General features: G+C 44.5%; 1 protein-coding gene across 3 annotated transcripts in view; it reads left to right on the plus strand.

The window, feature by feature from the left end:
* The window catches only part of NPAS2 (neuronal PAS domain protein 2), a 152,124-nt gene that overhangs the window by 112,706 nt on the left and 18,706 nt on the right, over nt 1-20,712 (plus strand). For all 3 annotated transcript variants that reach the window (XM_054701909.1, XM_037527976.1, XM_037527973.2), the window contains 7 exons: nt 9,197-9,315; nt 10,003-10,085; nt 10,809-10,915; nt 13,000-13,147; nt 15,701-15,785; nt 18,440-18,581; nt 19,122-19,231. In XM_054701909.1, coding sequence (XP_054557884.1) covers nt 9,197-9,315; nt 10,003-10,085; nt 10,809-10,915; nt 13,000-13,147; nt 15,701-15,785; nt 18,440-18,581; nt 19,122-19,231 — 794 coding nt within the window. The remainder of the gene's footprint in view (nt 1-9,196; nt 9,316-10,002; nt 10,086-10,808; nt 10,916-12,999; nt 13,148-15,700; nt 15,786-18,439; nt 18,582-19,121; nt 19,232-20,712) is intronic.

A 20,712-nucleotide genomic window follows, 5' to 3' on the forward strand; every position in this document is an offset into this window, starting at 1 on the left:
TTCTGCCATTTCTGCAGGGCTGTTTGGCTTATGGATCATTGCCTTGTGCGTTCCTACTTGATACCTGTCCAGAAGACATGAACTCTCCTTTTCATACAGAACAGAATGGAAAGGACAGTGACCTTTTCTCATCTGTGGATCATCATACCCTTTCCTGGACCCACACAGTCCTAGCACATAAATAAGTGTTCAACAAAAGTGCACTGACCTGGACTGAAGCTCAGAGACCTTGACCCTGGACCACACATGTGACAGGCCAAAACTCAGACCAAAAGCATGAATCATGGGAAACTGTACTTTTCCATGGGAGCTGATAATAGAGCTCTCTTTGACCCCACAGCACACTCCAGGGATACAGTGATGGCTTCCTGGGGGGCTCCCATAATTTCTTTGGCCTTAAATCCAAAGTGAAGATTAAATCCAGGTCACTAGATGGTGGGTAAGCTGGGGTATGTAACTTCAGTTGCCTTGTGAATTGTCTACATGGAAGGCCTCTTTGGCAATGACAGGTGGTCAGGGAGGTTCATCTTTGGCCACCATAAACAATTCCCCATTTCGTATTCCCCATGCTCACTGAGTTCCCTTCCCTCCTAGGTTCCTTGGGTGCTTGGAGGCCAATGACCTTACCCATGTCCTTACCAAGGCCCCTTACTCAGAGGGCACCCCCCTTAAGCCAGAAGCTTCCTAATACACTTTCTTCCCAGCGTAGAACTCACCTGATAGACCAGTTTTACCCAAGGCTGATGGAAGCTCTTGGCTTCTACTAAAAAAATCACTTGTATAAGGGCCTCCCTGGTGGCGCAAGGGGTTAAGACACAGCCTGCGAAGCCGTCCCCAGCCTCTGCAGTGTGAGTTCGAACCCTGGATGGCCAGGGAGCAACCCACATGGCGCAGCAGACCTCTCCTGTCTCACCCACTGCTCCCCTCAGCACTGTACTTCAGTTAATCTGCCTGTTCTGTTCCCCACTCTGTCTCTAATGAATCCTCTCACTCCCCATACCTCTGGACTGTACTCCAGCTCTTGTATGCATAAAATAAAAAAAAAGTCTTTAAAAAGCAATAAATAAATAATCACTTGTATAAGAACCCTCAGGCCTTGGGGCCTCCCTGGTGGCACAGGGGTTAAAGTCTCAGCACTATCAAGCTATTGCCAACCAGTGCAGCATGAGTTCAATCCCCAGCCAAGAGGCTGACCCAGATGGCACAGCAGACCTCTCCCATCTTCCCCACTGCTCCCTTCAGCAGTATATTTCAGTAGATGCGCCTTTACCCCTGGTAAGGAGATTAAACTTGAGTTGGACATTTCCAGATTCATTAGCTCATTCTGCCACCTTGCCCCTTCACCTCCCCCACTCGCTGTGGCTGTGTAAGCACAGCAACCATTGCCCAAATGCTAGAGCAAAATGGAATTTCCCCTGCTTTAATATGTGTGCCCAGAGTCACTCCTTAGAACTTCATCTGCCACAGATGTTCTAGGGGGAGGGGAGGGAAGACAGGACTTCGCATATTTAACCTAGATTTTTAGTAAATGTGAAGAAATGGGCCTCTCTGGTGGCACAGCGGGTTAAGCACAGCACTGTGAAGCTATCTGCAGCCTCTGCAGTGCCAGTTCGATCCCTAGCCAGCCAGGGAGATACCCACATGGCGCAGCAGACCTCTCCTGTCTTGCCCTCTGCTCCCCTCAGCAGTGTCTTCGGTCTGTGTGCCTGTTCTGTTCCCCACTCTGTCTCTGGTGAGTCCTCTCACTCCCCCGCATCTCTGGCCTGGATCCCAGCTCTTGTATGCATAAATAAATAAATCTTAAAAAAAAAAAAAGAAATACATGAATAAGTTTTTTAAAAAATAAATAAATGTGAAGAAATACATGTCCAGAAATGGAAGAAGAAAGCAGCTTTCTTCAGATTGTTTCACTTGAGGACAATTTCCAACCCAGTCTGTAAAACTCACTGAAGGAATCAGAGCTGAGTACAGATATAGGGTACACATGCCTCCTTGTCTCCCCTGAAAAGATCCACTCTTTGATCCTTCCCACTGGGCTGGGAGCATGCAGGGAACCAGAAGTGAGAGCAAGAGTGGTCTTTCTAGGTTTAGTTTCTAGAATAGAGTTGAAACAAAATTACCTTTATTTGGGTTTATGTTTGCCCCAGAACAGATAGGTTTTTTTTTTTAATTTTTTTATTTTACATATTTTTACATCATTTTTCATTTTTGCACAATGTATGCATCTTCATCTTGGTTATAGTCCCCATATAATTGCCACCACCCCCCCTTTTTTGAGCCTACTCCATCCTCCCCCCACCCCCCATAGTATGTCTCTGGTTTATAGTTGCTTGTTGATTGTGATTTTTACTTTATTATAATTAGTCTTTTTCCTGGTCCCTTATTTATATTTTCCAAATTCCTGCTATGAGTGAGACTATCCGGTATTTTTCTTTTTCTTTCTGGCTTATTTCGCTGAGCATGATCCCTTCCAGCTCCATCCGTGTTGCTGCAAATTGCATGAGATTATCTTTTTTGAATGCTGAGTAATATTCCATGGTGTATATGTACATCTTCTTGATCCAGTCATCTATTTAGGGGCATTTGGGTTGTTTCCATAGCTTACCTATTGTAAATAGTGCTACTATAAACATAGGGGTGCAGGTGCCCTTTTGAATTAATGTTTCTGTGTCCTTTGGGTAAATACCTAGGAGTGGAATTGCTGGATCACATGGAAGCTCCATCTTCAATCTCCACACAGCTTTCCATAGTGGTTGGACCAGTTTGCACTCCACATCCTCGCCAACATTTGTTGTTGCTAGGTTTTTTAATACATGCCATTCTCACTGGTGTAAGATGGTATCTCATTGTAGTTTTGATTTGCATTTCCCTGATTACAAGTGATCTTGAACGAAATTAAAGAGCTTCTATACAGCAAAGAGACAGCAACCAAAACAAAGATACACCCCATGGATTGGGAGAAAATTTTTGCACACAACACTAATGATAAAGGACTGATCACAAAAATCTACAAAGAGCTATAAGATTCAACAAAAACAAAGTAAACAACCCAGTCAAAAAATGGGCAGAAGAGCTAAAAAGAAACTTCTCCAAAGAGGAAATGCAAATGGCCAACAGATAGGTTTTTTAAAAATAAGCTTCAAACAAATTTACTCATCCAATTAATAGCCATGGTGCCTTTCCCCAATCCCGCATGCCCAGGGCCTATAGCCCTCCTCTAGCCCCCTCAAAAACAACCTCATTGGGAAGAATGGTTCTCAAAGGCATAATGAACAGTCTTGGCGTTAAGGAGTTCTAATAAGCAGGTTCCAGTTCCTGAAGGAAAACTTCATGTCAGGAAGAAGGCAGTCTCTCTTTTAGGCCCTGGCTCCTCCCCCAGACTTGGATTTAAATGTGCGCCTGACTGAGATCCAGAAAGCAGTATTTCAAAAGTCGCTGGTGTGGCTCCAAATAGGTCACCCTCAGCAAACATTCCACTCTGGGCTTCCAGAAACCACACACCGGAGTATAAAAGTTTCCCTGCCCTCATTTTACCTACTCGCCTCTCACCACACAACCAGATTTAAAACACTGGCAGAAGTGGAGGTTTTTCATCTTACAACACTTGATTCCGTATGTTCCGTGGGATTTCTGTAGGTTGTTTCATTTTATGGCTTTGGGGGTTTTTGTTTTGTTTTGTTTTTTTTTTCCCTAAACTGAATTAATTGAAACATCTCAGTTAAGGGAATAAATTGCATGCCTGCCAGGCCTTACTGGGAATGGAGACGTGAATTTAGCACAGGAAAGACAGCTTCATGGAAGGAATGTCGGGTCATCTGTCCCAAGCCCCCAAGCATAAGAAGCAGAGTGTCCCTCCACCCCAACAAGGACACATCCTGTCCTTCCCCAGCATGGTCACCATTGCCAGATTAGATTGCAGAGGAATTAAGATGACGATAAAGAACAAAGTGTTACCCAAGGGCATCGTCCTACTTGGGCATCTCGAGTCCATATTAAAATGAACAGTCATACGTGTATCAACCACATCTTGCTGCTTGTTTCAGCTGGGGAGCCGGATGCTTTTGTACAGGTTGTCTGGTAATGGTGATAAAAATATGTACACGATAAGCAGTTAGAAGACAGCGGTTGCTGCCTATAGGAAGTTCACTTCCCTGAGCTTACAAATTATTAGGCCCCGTCACTCCAACCAGCTGGTGGATATTTTATCAACCACTGTGACCTCTGGCCCCCCAAAGTACTTAATAAATGTCAGGGGAAAGAGGAGGCCTAAGACATATATTTTCCCCTTACAGTCATTTTTTTTCAGTTAGGCAAATTGAAACTCCCCAGCTTTTTTATGTGAATCTTAGCTTCTTTCCAACATTAGTCCCCCACATGCCAAAGAGAATTGGCAGAAAGGAGAGCTAAGCCTGACCCCAGCAAGCGAGGTGGTGCCTTGGGGCAATAATTGGGTGGGATTGTGTTGCCACCACTGTCTCAAGAACCCAGCAACCTGGCTTTTCAGAACATAATTGGGTAAAGCATACTGCAAAGAGAAAAAAGAAGAATCTGAAAATAGTGCTTAATTAGTGGGAGGTGATTTCTCATGAATGTGCAGCAAATTATTTTTCCCTCAACATTTCAACACGTTCACCCAAACATTTTGGCTGTTGATCACAAATAGGATTTAGGAACTTTATTCTCCCTTTTGCAAACCACCCCATTCATTGTTTCTCATCTTCTGGGACTCCTATGAGTTTTGTCTTTCTTTTGTTTCAAGAAATGCTGAGAGCCAGGGTTTGTTTATTTGTTTGTTTATTTTTGGAAAACAGGTGGCTCTGTTTTAATAAATCAAAGTCTGGGGGGGAAAATGCTGAGAAAGCTGTTTGTCACTCACCTCCTGGACTACTGGTGTATATTCCTACAACTGTTAAAACAAATTTATCACAAGCAGGCCATCTCTGAACAGAATACTTAATTGTTTAGACCCAATTACTGAACTGATAGAGTAGGAGAGTTGGCATGTCTTTCTCTGTTTCTTTCTACACTGTCAACATCTCTGCTTCTTCCTCACATTTTTCCTACCCCATTGGGAAGCAAGTTCTCTTACCAATGAGATCTCCCCAACCCTATAGCCATCCGCCCCCCTTATCACTGTGGATCTGCGAGCTCATCTTTGTCATCAGACACACTCAGAGGACAGCCTTGGGTGCCAAGTGACATATCCTTATTCTCCAGAGAACCTTGCAGTTCCCTTGTTTTTGGAATCCCAGAAATGCCAGCCCAAGACAAAATTCTCAAAGCCTCTGAAATGAGAGATTGTGATGAAAGGTTCAGGAGCAAAGAAAGCATTGGGTAAACCCCATGACCTTTTTAACTGGAAGACCAGAAAACAGGACTCCATCCTGTATCTCTCCAAGCTTGAGACCCACGATGGGCACTTTCAAGGTTTTCCTCTTTGTGCTGCGTCGAAACAGAGCTTGTGCAGGAGCTTGCTGGGCACCCTTCCTTGGGGAGCCACCAGCAGTAGCCCAGCTGGGCTGTGGAGGGGAAGCCAGTCTTGGGATCTCAAGGACTGTGCGTTGGTTGCTGGCAAGGTCAAAAAGTCTCTTCCAGACTTGATCTTAAGCTGTGCTTTGGATGTGAGGTGGATGGTGATCTCATGAGAGATGCCTTCAGTGAGCAACTGCTGGGCACCTGCTGTGTGCAAGAGACCTGCTCCAGAGACTTAACTAGACCGAGTTCCAGCGGTGGGGGACACTCTTTTTTTAGTGTCTGGCAAGAGTGAGATTAATTTTGAGTAAGATGACTCTAGGGGGAGAAATATAGCAAGAAATAATCACTTTTATCTATTTCGTGAGCGCTGGGTGCGTGGAGGCTTTGAGTGGCAGAGGAAAGGAGAGGTATAAAACTGGTCAGAGATCTGATAAAACAGGGCCAAGCCCGCCCCAAGTGGTTAATTCTTCTGAGAAGCTGAGGATGCCAGTTGTAACTAGATCTATTTTTTCTGTTACTTAAATTGAAAGAACTAATTAAATCCTTAATTAATGTTTTTAAACTACCTTGGGATAAGAAGTGCCAGAGAAGTTATTCTAAGTGCTAAATATTACTACAAAGGCCCAGGGAGCAGTTTGCTCGTGGGTTGATGCTCTAGAATATGCGGGAAGTCTCACACTGAGAGGAAAGGTAATTTCAAGTGCAATTGGCAAAATGTTTAAAGTAGCTTCTTCCTTTTGGTTTTCCCCTTCACCTCAATTGCAACTTTCCTCCTTGATCTACTGCCCTCTTTATCAAACCTTCAGCTGTTTAAGGTCTGGGGGTGGGAGTAGCTTGTTTAGAAATAGAGTTGGTTTTTTTTTTTTTTAGATTTATTTTTATTTATTTATGCATACAAGAACTGGGGTACAGTTCAGAGGTACAGGGAGTGAGAGGATTTACCAGACACAGAGTGGGGACCAGAACAGGCAGATCTACTAAAATACACTGCCAAGGGGAGCAGCAGGCGTGATAGGAGAGGTCTGCTGCACCATGTGGGTCAGCTCCCTGGCCAGGGATTGAACTCATGCTGCAGTGGCTGGTGATAGCTTGATAGTGCTGAGACTTCAACCTCTGTGCCACCAGGAAGACCCTAGAAATAGAGTTTTCTTGATCCTGAGCTGCTCTACAAAATACTGGCTTATCAAGAGTACAGCTACAGGAGATAATGAAACTTCTTCGTGGGTGTATTTTCATCTGTAAAACCCTAGAGGTTACAAAAGGACTGATAAAACAACATTGGGAGACAACCAAACCAATAATAAGCTCTTCAGGATACCCACTTAATTTCCATTGTCCAAGTTTTTGCCACTTATAGAGGTTGTTAGGGGGCTGGTGTTTCCTGCTCCTGTCCTCTTGTCTTCCTTATAGTAAATCACCAAGAAGGGCACTTACTGACAGAGCATGTGAATATTTAGTAGCTAAAAGTGTCATTCAAACAGGGTGCATGATTAAGAGATAGATTGCAGATATTTTCTCTTAAAATTCCTAGGAAGTCCTTGGAAGTTTGCTAAGAAGGTCTTCATATTCTAAAAGATTAGGGAGAATTTTATTAGGTCACTGTCTGGCTGATGATGTCTCTTACGTGCAAACAGAGAGGATATTTCACATCTGGGAAATTTTTAAATGTCTTTTTTTTTTAATTACACAGATGTTCACATCTGCAGACCCTTCCCTAGTGTGGAATTGTTTTTCCTTTCCCTTGATAAGTTCCCTTAATAAGTTCACCCTGCAAATTAATCTGCAATGACCTAAGCCAATTAAAGACAGATGTAAACTCTCTGGGGACTACTATTTTTTATTTTATTCACTTTATGTTCATTTTGGGAAACATTTATTGGTATCTATGTGAATGCATTCAGAGAACATGTTTGGTTAAATGAGTTTATTCCCATTAGTGGGCAGAACACATTATAGAATTATAGAAATTTTTAAACATATAAAATAAAAAATTCTCTGAAAGCTAAAATCCAAAGACAGTCTTGCATATATTATTTTAAAATGTTTAGTTTCTGATGCCTTAATGTGCTCAAATTGGAAAACCTAACTATATTTAAATCTACAAGTTCAGAAATGTATAAAATAGAATCAACTATGTTTTAAAAAGAAAGAAGCAGTGTAGATTATCTTGGGGTGGTGGGCCTGACCCTGCCTGTGTGTTAGTGAATATGGGACACCTTTAAAAGTGTCAGTGGGGCCTCCCCGGTGGCGCAGCGGTTGAGCGCTGGGTTGCGAAACTGCCCGCGGCCTCTGCAGCGCCGGTTCGATCCCCGGCTGCTCTCCGGCCACCGGAGGAGGGTCCCACATGGCGCGCAGACCTCTCCTGCCGCCCGCTGCTCCCCTCAGCAGTGTACATCGGTCCTTCTGCCTGTTCTGCTCTCCACTCTGGCTCTGGTGAATTCTCTCGCCCTCCCGCGCTTCTGACTGTACCCAGTGCTTGTATAAACAAAAAAAACAAACAAACAAACAAATAAATAAATCTTAAAAAAAAAAAAAAAAAAGTAAAAGTGTCAGTGGCTGATTTCATCCCAGAATTCCTGAAATAGCTAACGTGGTAGAGATGGGACCTGGGTAACCACGAAAAAGTTTCCAGGGAATCTGGTGTATAGCCAAGTTTGACAATTCCAATTATGTGGTAAATTGGCTTTTCTCATATTTAACTTTTCTCGTATTTAATATATTTTTCCCACCCACCAAGCTCCACCTAAAATAGCAAAATTTTTCTCTGGCCCCAGAGATGTCGCGGTTCTCCACAGCCACCTTGCTGTGGTGCCAAAGGATACCTCCCCCAGGGGTTTGGGAACCTACTGTCAGCATCAGCATCTGGAGAGTGGGGTGTGCTCCTAGCACAGTCCCCCTGCCCTGTCCGAAGCCTAGACTTGGAGTCAGAGACCCATGTAGATCCCTGTTTTGTTCTTTGTACTCTAAGTGATTTTGGTTTATACCTGTACATATATATATAAAATTTAATTTATATAAGCTGATTTATATATGTTCCATATATGTCTCATATATATAATGTAATCTTTCTGGACCTCAGTTTCTCTCATCTGAATGAGGAAATGATGGCTTCCCAGACTTGACAGAGTAAGAGGCCTGTAAACAGATTTTGTTACCTGTGCAACACCGCAGAACTAGCACATTTTGTTGTCAATACCATGTACCCGTGGGAATTACCCTGAATCCTAGCAAAGCCCCTGCCTCCTGAGGGAGTCTCAGGGCAGCAGCCCTTGAATCCCAGGTGTGCCCACACCAGGGACAGGGATGGGAGGAGGGTATCAACAGATGCCAAGACCCCACAACATTGCCCCACAGCTGTGCCAGAAATACCATGTGACTATGGAACTCACCCTTAAAATGCTGACTGCAGGTCCTTCCCACAGAATGAAGCTAATTTTACAGTTACCCCAGCACAACATTTTAAGTGACTGTAGGATTAATGGACTGGGAGGAAGAGGGGTATACTGGTTACAAGCATAGGCTGGAATCCAGCTCTGTTTGGCCTTATACAAGTTACTTTACCAGAATGTCCTTTGGTTTCCCCATCTGTGCAGAGGGATTAATAGCACTTCACCAGGTCATTGTAAGAATGAAGTAAGTTAATATACATGAATATGCAGCACTCTGAGCATCATTATGGCTACTGAACCAGACAGGCTAACCTATGTCTCCTCCCCAACAGTGCCTAGCCCCTCCTGTAATGGCTTTGACAGCACCCTTTCAAGGCCTTGCCGGGTGCCACTAGGAAAAGAGGTTTGCTTCATCGCCACCGTTCGTCTGGCAACACCACAATTCCTAAAGGCAAGTATCTAGAGGAAAATTGATCACACAGAACTATTACAGTTGAATCACATTTAGTTATATTTAATTTTTGTCATTATGAGAAAGAATAAAATGACAATGAAGTTGTCACTCTGAAATTTTTAAATGGCTGGCTTCTGTACCTGTGACAGCCACACATGCTCTTTCCTCTCACTCTGGCTTCCTACAAGCTATTTAGTTTGAAGGCAGCATCGATTGCTGTTCAGCCTGCAGGGATGCTCTTTCATAACTCTGTAAATTTTCCTACTTTCACGCCAACATTAATACCACTCAGGGCAGGCAGAGGTGAGAGCTGAGTGTCAAAACGGAGGGTTTGTCTGTATTTTCCCATCTGTGATCGCTTCAACAACTATGGCATGAATATTGAGTTAAATTAGTCATTCAATTTCAGATAAAAAGCCATTTTCCACATGTTTATCACACTTCTAGATAATGGGAAGGGAGTGGTATGACATTTTGGCTCCTAGGTACTTTTCCCTAGCCTGGAAAATAAATTTAGTATCAGCTAATACCAAAATTAGCTACAGATGATGAGGTTCAGTCCAACACAACTTGGAGATTTGCTGTAAGTGACTTTAACTTCTGTCACCCACCATGTACTCTTGAACAAACCTAGGGTGAGCATCTGGCATCCTATGCAACATTTTTTCCCCCCTTCTCATACAGGAAATGTGCATAGTTGACGAACCTTTAGAGGAATTCACTTCAAGGCATAGCTTGGAATGGAAATTTTTATTTCTGGATCACAGGTTTGTGACAAGAAAAACATTGGGGCTGGGTTCTTTTCAAGTGTTTGTTTGCGTGTGCCCTGCTCTTCCCCGGGACAGAAGTCAGGCCTGGTCCCTTCATGGAGAAGGGCTCTCTGGCTGTAGGAGAATGGGTCCCAGAAGGGTGCAGTGGTCTCGTGCATTACCCTTTCTGTGAGTATGTTCTGTGTTTGGTTCAGACCATCTCAGGGGAGCCAGATGCTGAACCCCAAGAACATCTGGTCTTTCAGGGACACTCCCACCCCTTCTCAGGACCCTGTACTCCCAGTAAGGTCCCCTCAACCCCCAGTAAGGCAGCAGCTGATAGGAGATAAATGTCTTCTTTCTTTCAACATCTTTTTTATCCCTTTGGCCCAATCTTTTTTTAATAACAGTTTTCACAATTTAAGAACTAGAAATCTCCCCTCCTCACCCTTTAATTTTTTATTACACTTTAGCACTGGCTGACCCAATCTATAGCTGTTTTGATTAATCAGTAGTGCTGAAGTTGATTATTATTTAGGCCAGGTTATGTCAAGGGAATTGAGTATCTGAATGCAAAAAATAAAAAGGGTACACAACCTGCCCTGTTCTTGAGAAATGAGGCCCCACACTGATCACTAAATGTGAAAACTGTGCCCCCCACCTTCTGCATGGGCATGGTCATTCCAGGTGAGTGGGGCAGTATGTTTTCTATCTGATGAGTTTCCCCGTTATCCTTGGCAGAGCCCCTCCAATCATAGGCTACCTGCCTTTTGAAGTTTTGGGGACCTCAGGCTATGACTACTACCACATCGATGATCTGGAGCTCCTGGCCCGGTGCCACCAGCACTGTGAGTACCACACCCCAGTCCTGATGCTGAGGACACCCCAGCTCTCTCCACAGAGAGTCCCTCCAGCGGGACTCGGGCCCTGATGTCACATTCTTGGTGTCTTTTTGAGGTGGAGTACTTTGCTTTCTTTGAGATCATCAGGGAGTTCTTGTCTGAACTACCTTGGTGCTGTTTGCACCTGAAATTGGCTTTGCTCCTTCTGCCCCGGTACCAGCACCTCTTCCGATTCCTCAGATATGCCAGTTAGTTCATCTTAATAAATGAAGGCAATGCTGGTCACTATTTTCAAGTTATGCAGTACATTTCACAGACCAAAAAATGAATTCACATAATTATGCTGTATATAGCAGACATATATCAGTCACAAACCACAGGCCAGATACTAAGGGAGGACCAGGACAGAAAGATAATTGGAACCTCCTAGTTGCCCTGCAGGGGCAAAGTCTGGTGGAAAAGCCAGAAATAGGAGGGGAGATTTCAGTGCATTGAAGGGCTGTGCACAGCTGAGGGAGCAGGGTCAGGGAAGGTTCTCTGCCACAGGAGAAGCAAAACGCTGGCAAAGGTATGAGAGGGATAACTCATGGGGGAGGGGCTAAGCATAACTGGGTTCTTATTTGGCAAGAGGAGTGAAGCGCTAATGATCTAAAGCCTTTTTTCGTGTCAAGTCCTAGCTTTGAACAGGAACATGTGTAGTAATATTGAACTATGGACCCTGATACATGACCTGACCACTGACTCTTTATATTTGGATAAATGCCTGTGTGTAGTATCCATTATAATTGTCTCTTCTCTGCTGTTCCTGTTGATGGAAGAACAGGCCTGAGTTTCACTAGGATTCACTGTGAGAATTTAAGGCTGTTCTTTAATACTTTAACTCCTTGCTCCTCAAAGTGTGGCCCTTGAGCAGCAGTTTGGGGATTATGAGAAGTATGTTCTGTGTTTGGTTCAGACAATCTCAGGGGAGCCAGATGCTGAATCCCAAGGACATCTGGTCTTTTGGGAAGGCCCCCCACCACCCTCAGGACCCTGGGCCCCCAGTAATGTCCCCTCAACCCCCATTTTGCTGGACATGTAGACTCTCAGGCTCCCCCATCAGGCCCACTGAATCACAACATCCTCCTTGACAAGATCCTCAAGAGATTCTTTGGCACATGAAAATTTGAGAAGCAGGTGACATCTGCCCTTCTGATTCTTCTAACAGAGAAAGGCCATCCTGGTGTAGAATTTCCTTCATCATCTGAAGCACCTGCCCTGTGGTTCAGGCAGGACACTCTCACTCTGTCAAGTCTACACCCTTGCTTGACTAAGCTTCCCTCCTGTTCAGATCTCACATCCTCCAACTCACCCACACCTTCGCTAGTTTTCATCAACTAGTTATGGTTTCTCCTAACTTTTTGCATAAAGAAGTGCTAACTTCCAGGTGCTGAGGCAATAAAGCCCAAATTGTTCTTCTTCCTTGAACCTACGGTCCAACTTCCTGCCCTTCCAAGTTAATAAGCCAACAGCATCCGTCTGTTCTGGACACTCCCAGAGAAATGCACTACAGACTCAACTGTAAGTGCTCCAGGAAGTGTCAGCCCAGGAGGGAAAGTGCCCGTGGCAGACTATTTTAGAACTCTGTACACTTAAGGATGAACTACTGACTGACAGCTACAGAATCCATCCAGAGGTTGCGGCTGTCAGGTCTATTTTCAGCTCACTTCTCCCGGTATCTAAATTCTCTCTCCTGTGCTCGGCTCCTGCAGCTCCAAAGGCAGCTCTTCCTGCAGCAGGAGGATGAACACCAGCAAAACCCTGGTCTCATTTTAATTAAACTCCAGTTTGAGAATCTGTGTGCATCTGCCCTTATTTGAGGCTCCCTTAGCTTTTGAGATGTGGAGAAAGCATGTGGATTGTCATTCCACTAAGAATTCATTATCCTTTACTGTTACCTTGATAGTCAGTTAAAATACAGCCTGATTGAGGAAATAAGCAATATTTGGCATTGTCTTTTGGAATGCTTGTATTTTTAATAGTAACTTTTGAGAAAAAGATCATTTTTGTAGTAAGGTTCATTATATGCAGACTTCATTTTCTACTCACAGTAATGCAGTTTGGCAAAGGGAAGTCGTGTTGCTACCGATTTCTGACCAAAGGCCAGCAGTGGATTTGGCTGCAGACCCACTACTACATCACCTACCACCAGTGGAACTCCAAGCCTGAGTTCATCGTGTGCACACACTCCGTCGTCAGGTGCCACAGGGTTGGGGGCTGGGAAGGTGGGTGAGGCCCCTGACAGCTGAGCCAGACCCAGTCACCTCAGCTAGTCCCAGTTTCTGAGGAGCTGATTCTCCAGCTGGCCCTGAACTGTCTTCTGCACTTAACAGAACAATCCCCAGCACTCAGCTCCCTTCCAGGTACACACCCAGCTCTGTTCTCCAAGGGCTGAGACTTCCTTCGGGTGTTCAATCAGGCCCCTTTAAAAGCCCCATGAACTCTTTCTGGCTGCCAGGATATTACTTAGTAAGTTGCTGCTTCACTGACCTACTTACATATTTTTCCCTCATCTCCATCCACCTCCCAGCCTTCTCTTGTCGTGTTTTGAAGAGAAAATTAAAATTTTGCCTCTAAATATCTCAAACACATATTCCCCTTTATTTTTAATGCCTTAAAAACCCCTGCTGGCAGCGAAGGCAGTATGAGGGGAGGTGGGGGAGGGAAAGAGCCAGGCTGCCAGTGGGAGAGATTCCTGGTGGTCCCGGTGGCCTTGGAGGGCCCTCAGCCCAGGCTGAGCAGGCGAGGCAGCACAGCCAGCATTTCAGAGATGCCGCTTATGCAAGGTCACAGTTCCCGAAGGTGAAGGAGCAATGTCAGTCTTACCCCCCCACCCCCACCCCCGACTACAGAAATGTTAAGAATACAAAAAGTTTTAAAGTGATCTAGAGAAAGGTACTTGAAGAAAGCAAAGAAAAAAGACTAGGACTGCATTGTAGACACACACACGTGTGTGTGTGTATATATATACACACATGCATACATGTAAAATATATATTTTAAGACAATAGATACATGCATGCTGTGTTTTACATATAGATACTATGTATGCATGCTGCATTTTATATACATATATCTCAAATAGATGACAGATTGACATACATATAGATATTATTACTGAGCAATGAGCTCACTACCCATAGTACACAGAAACTGATACCATGAATCAGGTTTTAAAAAAAGAAAGCAAACTTTACTGCAAATCAGTTGGGAAGGAGGTAGGAGGTAAATTCAGATTTGTCTTCCCAATGAAAAAGAGAATGAGGCTATATTAGTTTGGGGAGATCAGAGTTGAGAACAAAAGTGTTAAGTGTTACTGGCTAAGGAGTGGGCAAAGGGCAAAGAAATGTGGATTTGTCTAAAGTTTATTGGCCAGTGACAGGGTAGCTCATACATCAAGAAATACATGGAGACATTTCTTCAGATAACCGGGGTGTAGAATCTCTGTTGGTGGGCCTCTTCCCTTTGGGTAGCCCCCGCTTTTCTGCATTGTGTCTCCCAACTCCAGCCAGCCTTAGAGCTCAGCTTAAGGTTGTCAGTAAGTCTACAAGCCCTGCTGTGTCTGTAAAAACAAGCCTGTGAGAAAAGTTTAGGCATGTTTCATTTCTCTTTTGTGTTCTTAGGGTCTGTAATCATTGCATCCATTTTGTTTTAGTTTCAGTACTACACATACATGCTGAATTTGATATGTATATTACAGATAGATGATGGATACATGTAGACATACATATAAATGCACAGTGTCTGCAATATATATGTACATATGTGTAGTATATGTATAGTACACACACACACACAAGCTTCAAGTCACTCTTCTTTGATAAGAGGGGAGAGAGGAAAAATGAGATATGCAAGTTTTCCTCAGGCAGGGCCCTCATCATCACACTGTGTGCCCATGCTCAGGGACTTGATCTTGGCTTCACAGCCCACCCTTAGGCACTTAGCCACCAGTGGTTTCTGATTCCATGGCCAGTCCCATCCACTGCCACATAGCCTGAGCCTTTGCCAGAGGGTCTCTATGCCCCTTGGGAAGACTGGACATCATCAATATCTTGTTCTCTAGACTCTACCCATTACCTGCATTTCTTCTTTATCCCCCGCATCCCAAATCTTAGAAAGAAATTCTCAGAGAAAGTAGGGAGTGAACAGAGTTAGCAGATAGGCTAACAAGCATACTGGGCCCAGGATTCAGTCACCCTTCCCAGCCTACATCTCCACACATGACGCAGAGGTCATGGCTGGGTCACTTTGGCCATCACCACATTGCACTGACTTATCCACATCATTTAAAAAGTGGATCCACAGACTAGTCATTGGTCTGGGTCTACCTAGTTTTAGTTTTGTTAGAGACAAAATTTTCTGAAGGTTGTAGCTACTGAAAAAGTTTTGTGTCACTTCTCCATAGCACCTGAATAGATTTTAGAAAAGTCTTCTAATATTTGAAGACTTAATCCTTTTCCTGTAAATGAAAATATGTTTTTAAAGACAGTTAGGTTTGGAGATCGGGAGGATGAAAGAAAAGTAAAGAAAAAGGGAATAAAAAATCCTAGAAGGGAGTATATTCTGAATGTAACACTGGAAATCACATCAGTGGAATTTAGATACCATCAGACCCTTTCCTTGAACGAGTAGCCAGACTGATCTCTTTTGGGATGATGATCCTGGGAGTGGGTGTAACACAGACAATCATCTTTCATGTTGTCATCCTGGCATCTCCCACCTCCAACTGTGGTCTCTTGATTTCCCCCTCAGTTACGCAGATGTCCAGGTGGAAAGGAGGCAGGAGCTGGCTTTGGAAGACCCACCATCTGAGGCCATCCACCCTTCAGTACTAAAGGTAGGCCTGTCCCTGCCAGATGAATAAAGGCAAAGGTTGGTGAAACAGACCTTCCATGAGTTGTAATAATAAGTTGTGATAATAATGAAAGTAATAATAACAAAAACAGCAGATCACCCTTATTGAGCTCAGATACATGTTCACTGATTTATCTCTCAGGATGTTCCTATCATTGTCCTCATTCTTTCAGTGAGGCCAGAGAACATGGAGTAAACACCCAAGTACACTGAGGTTTAGCACTTTAGAGCTGGGTAAGAAACAACCTCTGGACTCAAAGCATGGTTTGAAGGCTTTCCATTCTCAATGGAGGCATGGGGTGATTTGGCTCCCTTTCCTCCTTCATAGCCTCCAGGACTCGGGGATCCCAAGAGTACACTGCCCCAGAAATACCCTCCATGTTGCCAGTGACAAGGTATACTTTCTCGATGTGTCTGAGGGTCTTAGCAGCCATGATGGAACCAGTTTCATGGTGGGGAGCTCTACTAGGCTTTCCCATCACAAAGTCCAGCCTGTCTGGCCCCCTCCAGCCTCTGATTCATGTTCTCCATGTATCAGAAAACTCAAGGGAAACTGGAAGACCATCCACAAGTAGACAGAGTCCAGTTCCTCAAAGGTCATTCTTCAAATAGATACAAATATTGGGAGAAAAAGTAAGAAAAAGAGTGAGTGTTGTCAATCATCAAAACCAAGAAGCTATCAATATAAGACCCACCGTTATTTTATTTCCCACTAAGATAGAAAGAATGCTGCCAATCAATCAGTGAAATAAGGATCTCTTTTCATTAACTGAAGGACACACCCAGATTTAGCTATGCCAAAATGTGGGAGGGAAAGTGCCTCTTAGAATTGATGAAATATGGTTCAAGTTCCAGGCTGCCCAGTGACCTAGAATCCAGAGTCTTTGGCCAGAGACTGTTACAGCAGCAGTGGTCCAACAAAAGCAGCTCTGTTCCAGGAAGACTGAGTTGGGAGGAAAGAGAGACCAGTTTTAAAGAGCAGAGAGCTGACAGTGTCTCTGCTGAGTCCACTGTGGGGGCAGGTTATGCTACATGGTAGTTCGATGTTTGGCGATTCATCAGCAGCATCCTGAACGACATGCCTGTCAGTGTTTATGGAGGTGTTTATTACCCCGCTCTGTCACACAATACATCATGTATCATGTCTGAGAATGGAATTAAGCTGTTAATAGGCAGGTGTTAGACACGCCATCCATCATGGTCAGAAATTCATGAGAGCAGTTTCTAATCCTTTGGGAATCCTAGAGGCTGGTAAAACTTCTCATACACATGCACGTATATATAAACACGTAAATACACCTCAGACTGCCAGGTTAAGACACCCCTTTTAAAGTAAAAGCACCACATGGTGTTTTCAAATGAGTGGTGGTAATGGACCAGTGGGTTTTGGTTTTTGTTTTGTTGTTTGTTTGTTTATTTTTTTCATTTCAAATCTGTCACTGCACGATGCTTTTGTAAAATGCAAATTCCCATGATTGGATGTGATGTGCGACCTTGTCAAATGACAATGAAAGCCTCTCAGTGCCTACTGTCACTTTCAGGGTTTATTTCTCTGCTGACTTCACAAACGGCCAGGGGCCAGAGGCCCTTTCTCGGGTCCGATCTAGCGGAGGCTCTGTGACCAAGCTGCAGTCTCAGAATGGACATTAAGCAGCAACTCCAGACACATCCCATCATTTCGTTTTGCACAGAGGCCTGTAGATGACACATTAATCATCCCTGCCCTACTTGGGCCCACTCCACCCTCAAGGAAGCCATGACCGAAAAGACAGAAAAGTCACACAGACTCACACCTCGGGATATAATACTTGAGATCAGCGGATGTGGCCAGTCTGTTTAAGTGGCCTGCTGGATGCCAGGGAATTCACCATTCTTCTGGGTCTGGGTGGGAGCATGCTTCTGGCAAGTTATCATTGTGTTTCTTCTTTGACTTAAAAAGTATCAGGTGTTTTCTTAACACCTAAGCTCCTGAAGCTGGCCATGTGGAGTGGGAAGCTGGCTCCGCATAGCTGGAAGGGCACAGTTGCTTTCTCCTCACACTGCACTTGAGGCAGAGATATTCTAGGAGTGGAATCAGTTAGGATCCCAGGGTGAGAAGAGAGGAGGCCATTGTCTTTTTGCCTATTCTGCACTCCAGGGACCTTGAGGCTACAGAAAAGCTTGGTGGGGAGACAATGTGGGAACTACCTGGAAGGGCCCATATGGCATTGATCACAATGGAGTGTGATCAATTCAGTACCACCAGCAAACATTAGTTCTAGAACCTACCTCTTTCCTACTCCTTCTGGGAAAGTCAAGATTCTGGGCAGTGAGGTGACAATTTGGAGGGAAAAAATGCAAAGTTAGTTATAAATATCTAAAAACTCAAAACACAAAGTGAAAAAATGTGATAAATACTACTTATAGGCTATAAGCCTTTTTGAAAACATCTCCATGACATATGTATAAATATTCCACCCAAATATGTTGGGAATTATCCCCAAACAGCTATGGGATTTCTCTCAACAGACTTCAATTTTTTTTTCTATATATTTAGGGAGAACTAGATGATGTAATTCATTCCCATCATCCCAATTCTGAAATGTGGACTCTGTGTGTGTATGTGTGTGCATGTGTGTGTGTATGTGTGTATTTCAGGACAAAGGCTCAACCCTGGAACCCCAGCAGCACTTTAATGCACTTGATATGGGTACCTCGGGCCTTAACACCAGTCACTCACCATCTGCATCCTCAAGAAGTTCCCACAAATCCTCGCACACCACCCTCTCAGAGCCTGCCTGTAAGTTCGACTCCACAGATGGGAGATGAGGTTGATCACCCCATGGGATGGGGGACGGAGTGGGAGTAGAGTTCTTTGAAGGGGCCCAGGCCAGAGGAGAGTCCAGGCAGTCCAGGCCAAGCAGCAGTGTTGCCAGTACTTCACATTCCTGCTTCCTGGCCCGTCAGCTTCCTGCCCCCATCCCTCCACACTGTGGCCTGTCCACGCTGCAGAGAGCAGATGTAAAGCGGGTGATACATAGACAGAGATCTGAGCCAGGTTTTAGTAACTCTGGGAAGATATGCGATCACACCAGTGGTTGAACCAAGTGGTGGAAAGGAATTTGGGACTGGTTTGCTCTGTTCTCTACCTCCTCCCAGGCCAGATTGGAGGCTGACAGAACTTTTGTTCCTCCTGAGACCACTTCCATTCATGCTGGGCCTCCTTTATCAGAGATTCCACTCAAGCCCTAGTTATATACACACAGTAGTCACTGATCTTTTGATAAGGAAGTTGTTAAGTATGGTTGAGTAAAGAAGGTAATTTGTTGCTTTCTTACAGCTACTCCAAGCAAGCTGATGGCTGAGGGCGGCACCACTGCCTTGCCAAGATCAGCTGCCCTGCCCCAAGAGCTCCCTGTGCCGGGGCTCAGCCAGACAACTACAATGCAGGTGTGTGTGTCACCCCAAACTTCCCAGCTGGGGTATGCTACAGTGTGGTGGCCTGCAAGGCCCCAGGACAGATGCTGTATCTCCCCAGAGACCCAATTCTACTTGGAGCTTCATAGTGTGGAGTGGCAGGTAGGGGTGGGAGCTATAGGGTGGTAGGCAGGTAATTTAATTTGCATCTAGTTTTAAACATTTTATTATCAAAGTTGACATGGATGTATGTCCATCAAATACAAAATATGAATGAGTTTTAAAGAGAAAACTCAAAACCTCAAGCTTGGAGTCAAACGTCCAATACTTCTGGGGGGCACATGCCTAGGATCCTTCTGTGTTAAATCCCATTTGACTGCAGTGAAATGTTTAGGAAGCTTGACCTTTGCAGAACATCAGACAGTGAGTGACCTCTAGAAAGCACACAAGCTGTCTGCAAAATCACTGATGTACAGTTCTCCAGTTACCTAGTGCCATGTAACAAACAACCAACTAAGAGACATAAAGCAACAGTCATTTTTCACATACATGGATTCTGGGTTAAGAGTTCAGAAAGCAGTCTAGTAGAGACAGCTTCTCTCTGCTTCATAGTGTCAGAGGCCTCAGTAGCCCTCAGTAGCCAGGGCTGGAAATCCACATCCCAGGTGTGTCTACCCTCAGCTGTCTGGCACCTTGGCTGGCCTGGCTGAAGGTGAGCACAGCTAAGACCATCCACCATTGGCTTGCCTGAGCCTTTCCATGTCCCCAGCTCCTCCTATTGTGTCAACTAGATTCCCAGAGGAAACATCTCGAGAGGGAGTTTTTTCCTGGAAAGCCAGGCAGAGGCTGCATGGCCTTCTGTGACCTACTCTTAAAAACCACATCCTGCCATCTCCACCATCGGTCTTGGTCAAAGCAGTACAAAGCTCAGGACACAGACCCTCATCTCTACATGGGAGAAGTGTCCAAGAGTTGTAGAGGTTATGTCCAGATGGCTGCCAAATCCCTCAAACAACTTCTGACCCTTTGAAGATGGGACTAAATGTGCCTCCTCCCTGCTTGCCATCACCATGGAAATTGTACACAGTCTGCTTGAAAGGCATAGGTGACATGTTCCTTTTCCAAATAGGACATGACAAGGACCACTCTCTCCCCAGTCACCTTGAGACATGCTTGTAAGCCGTGACTGCCCTTCCTTCCAGACCCAGCTGTCCAGTCTAACTCTTTCTGCCACCAATGGTGGCTCCTCTGTGTTCTCCCAGTAGTGCTGGGGAACAGATCAGGAGAACCAAAACCAGTCGTTGGGTCAGCCTTGTGCCTGGAATTTCACATTCAAAACAAGGTCTCTTGCTGTCATTTCCTCCAATGTCATTCTGGGTGACACTTTCCATTTTGGCTGCTTTTCATAGTCCCTGGAGACTGGGGGCAGTTTGGGAATAACTACAGAAGAATCCTTTTACTTTTCTTTTAAAAACTCAAAGTAGCCTATGAAGCAGAGAGGATTATTTCTTTTT

The sequence above is a fragment of the Talpa occidentalis genome, unplaced genomic scaffold, assembly GCF_014898055.3.
Source record: "Talpa occidentalis isolate TD23 unplaced genomic scaffold, MPIMG_talOcc4v2.1 talOcc4.5, whole genome shotgun sequence".
In the NCBI taxonomy this organism is placed as follows: domain Eukaryota; kingdom Metazoa; phylum Chordata; class Mammalia; order Eulipotyphla; family Talpidae; genus Talpa; species Talpa occidentalis.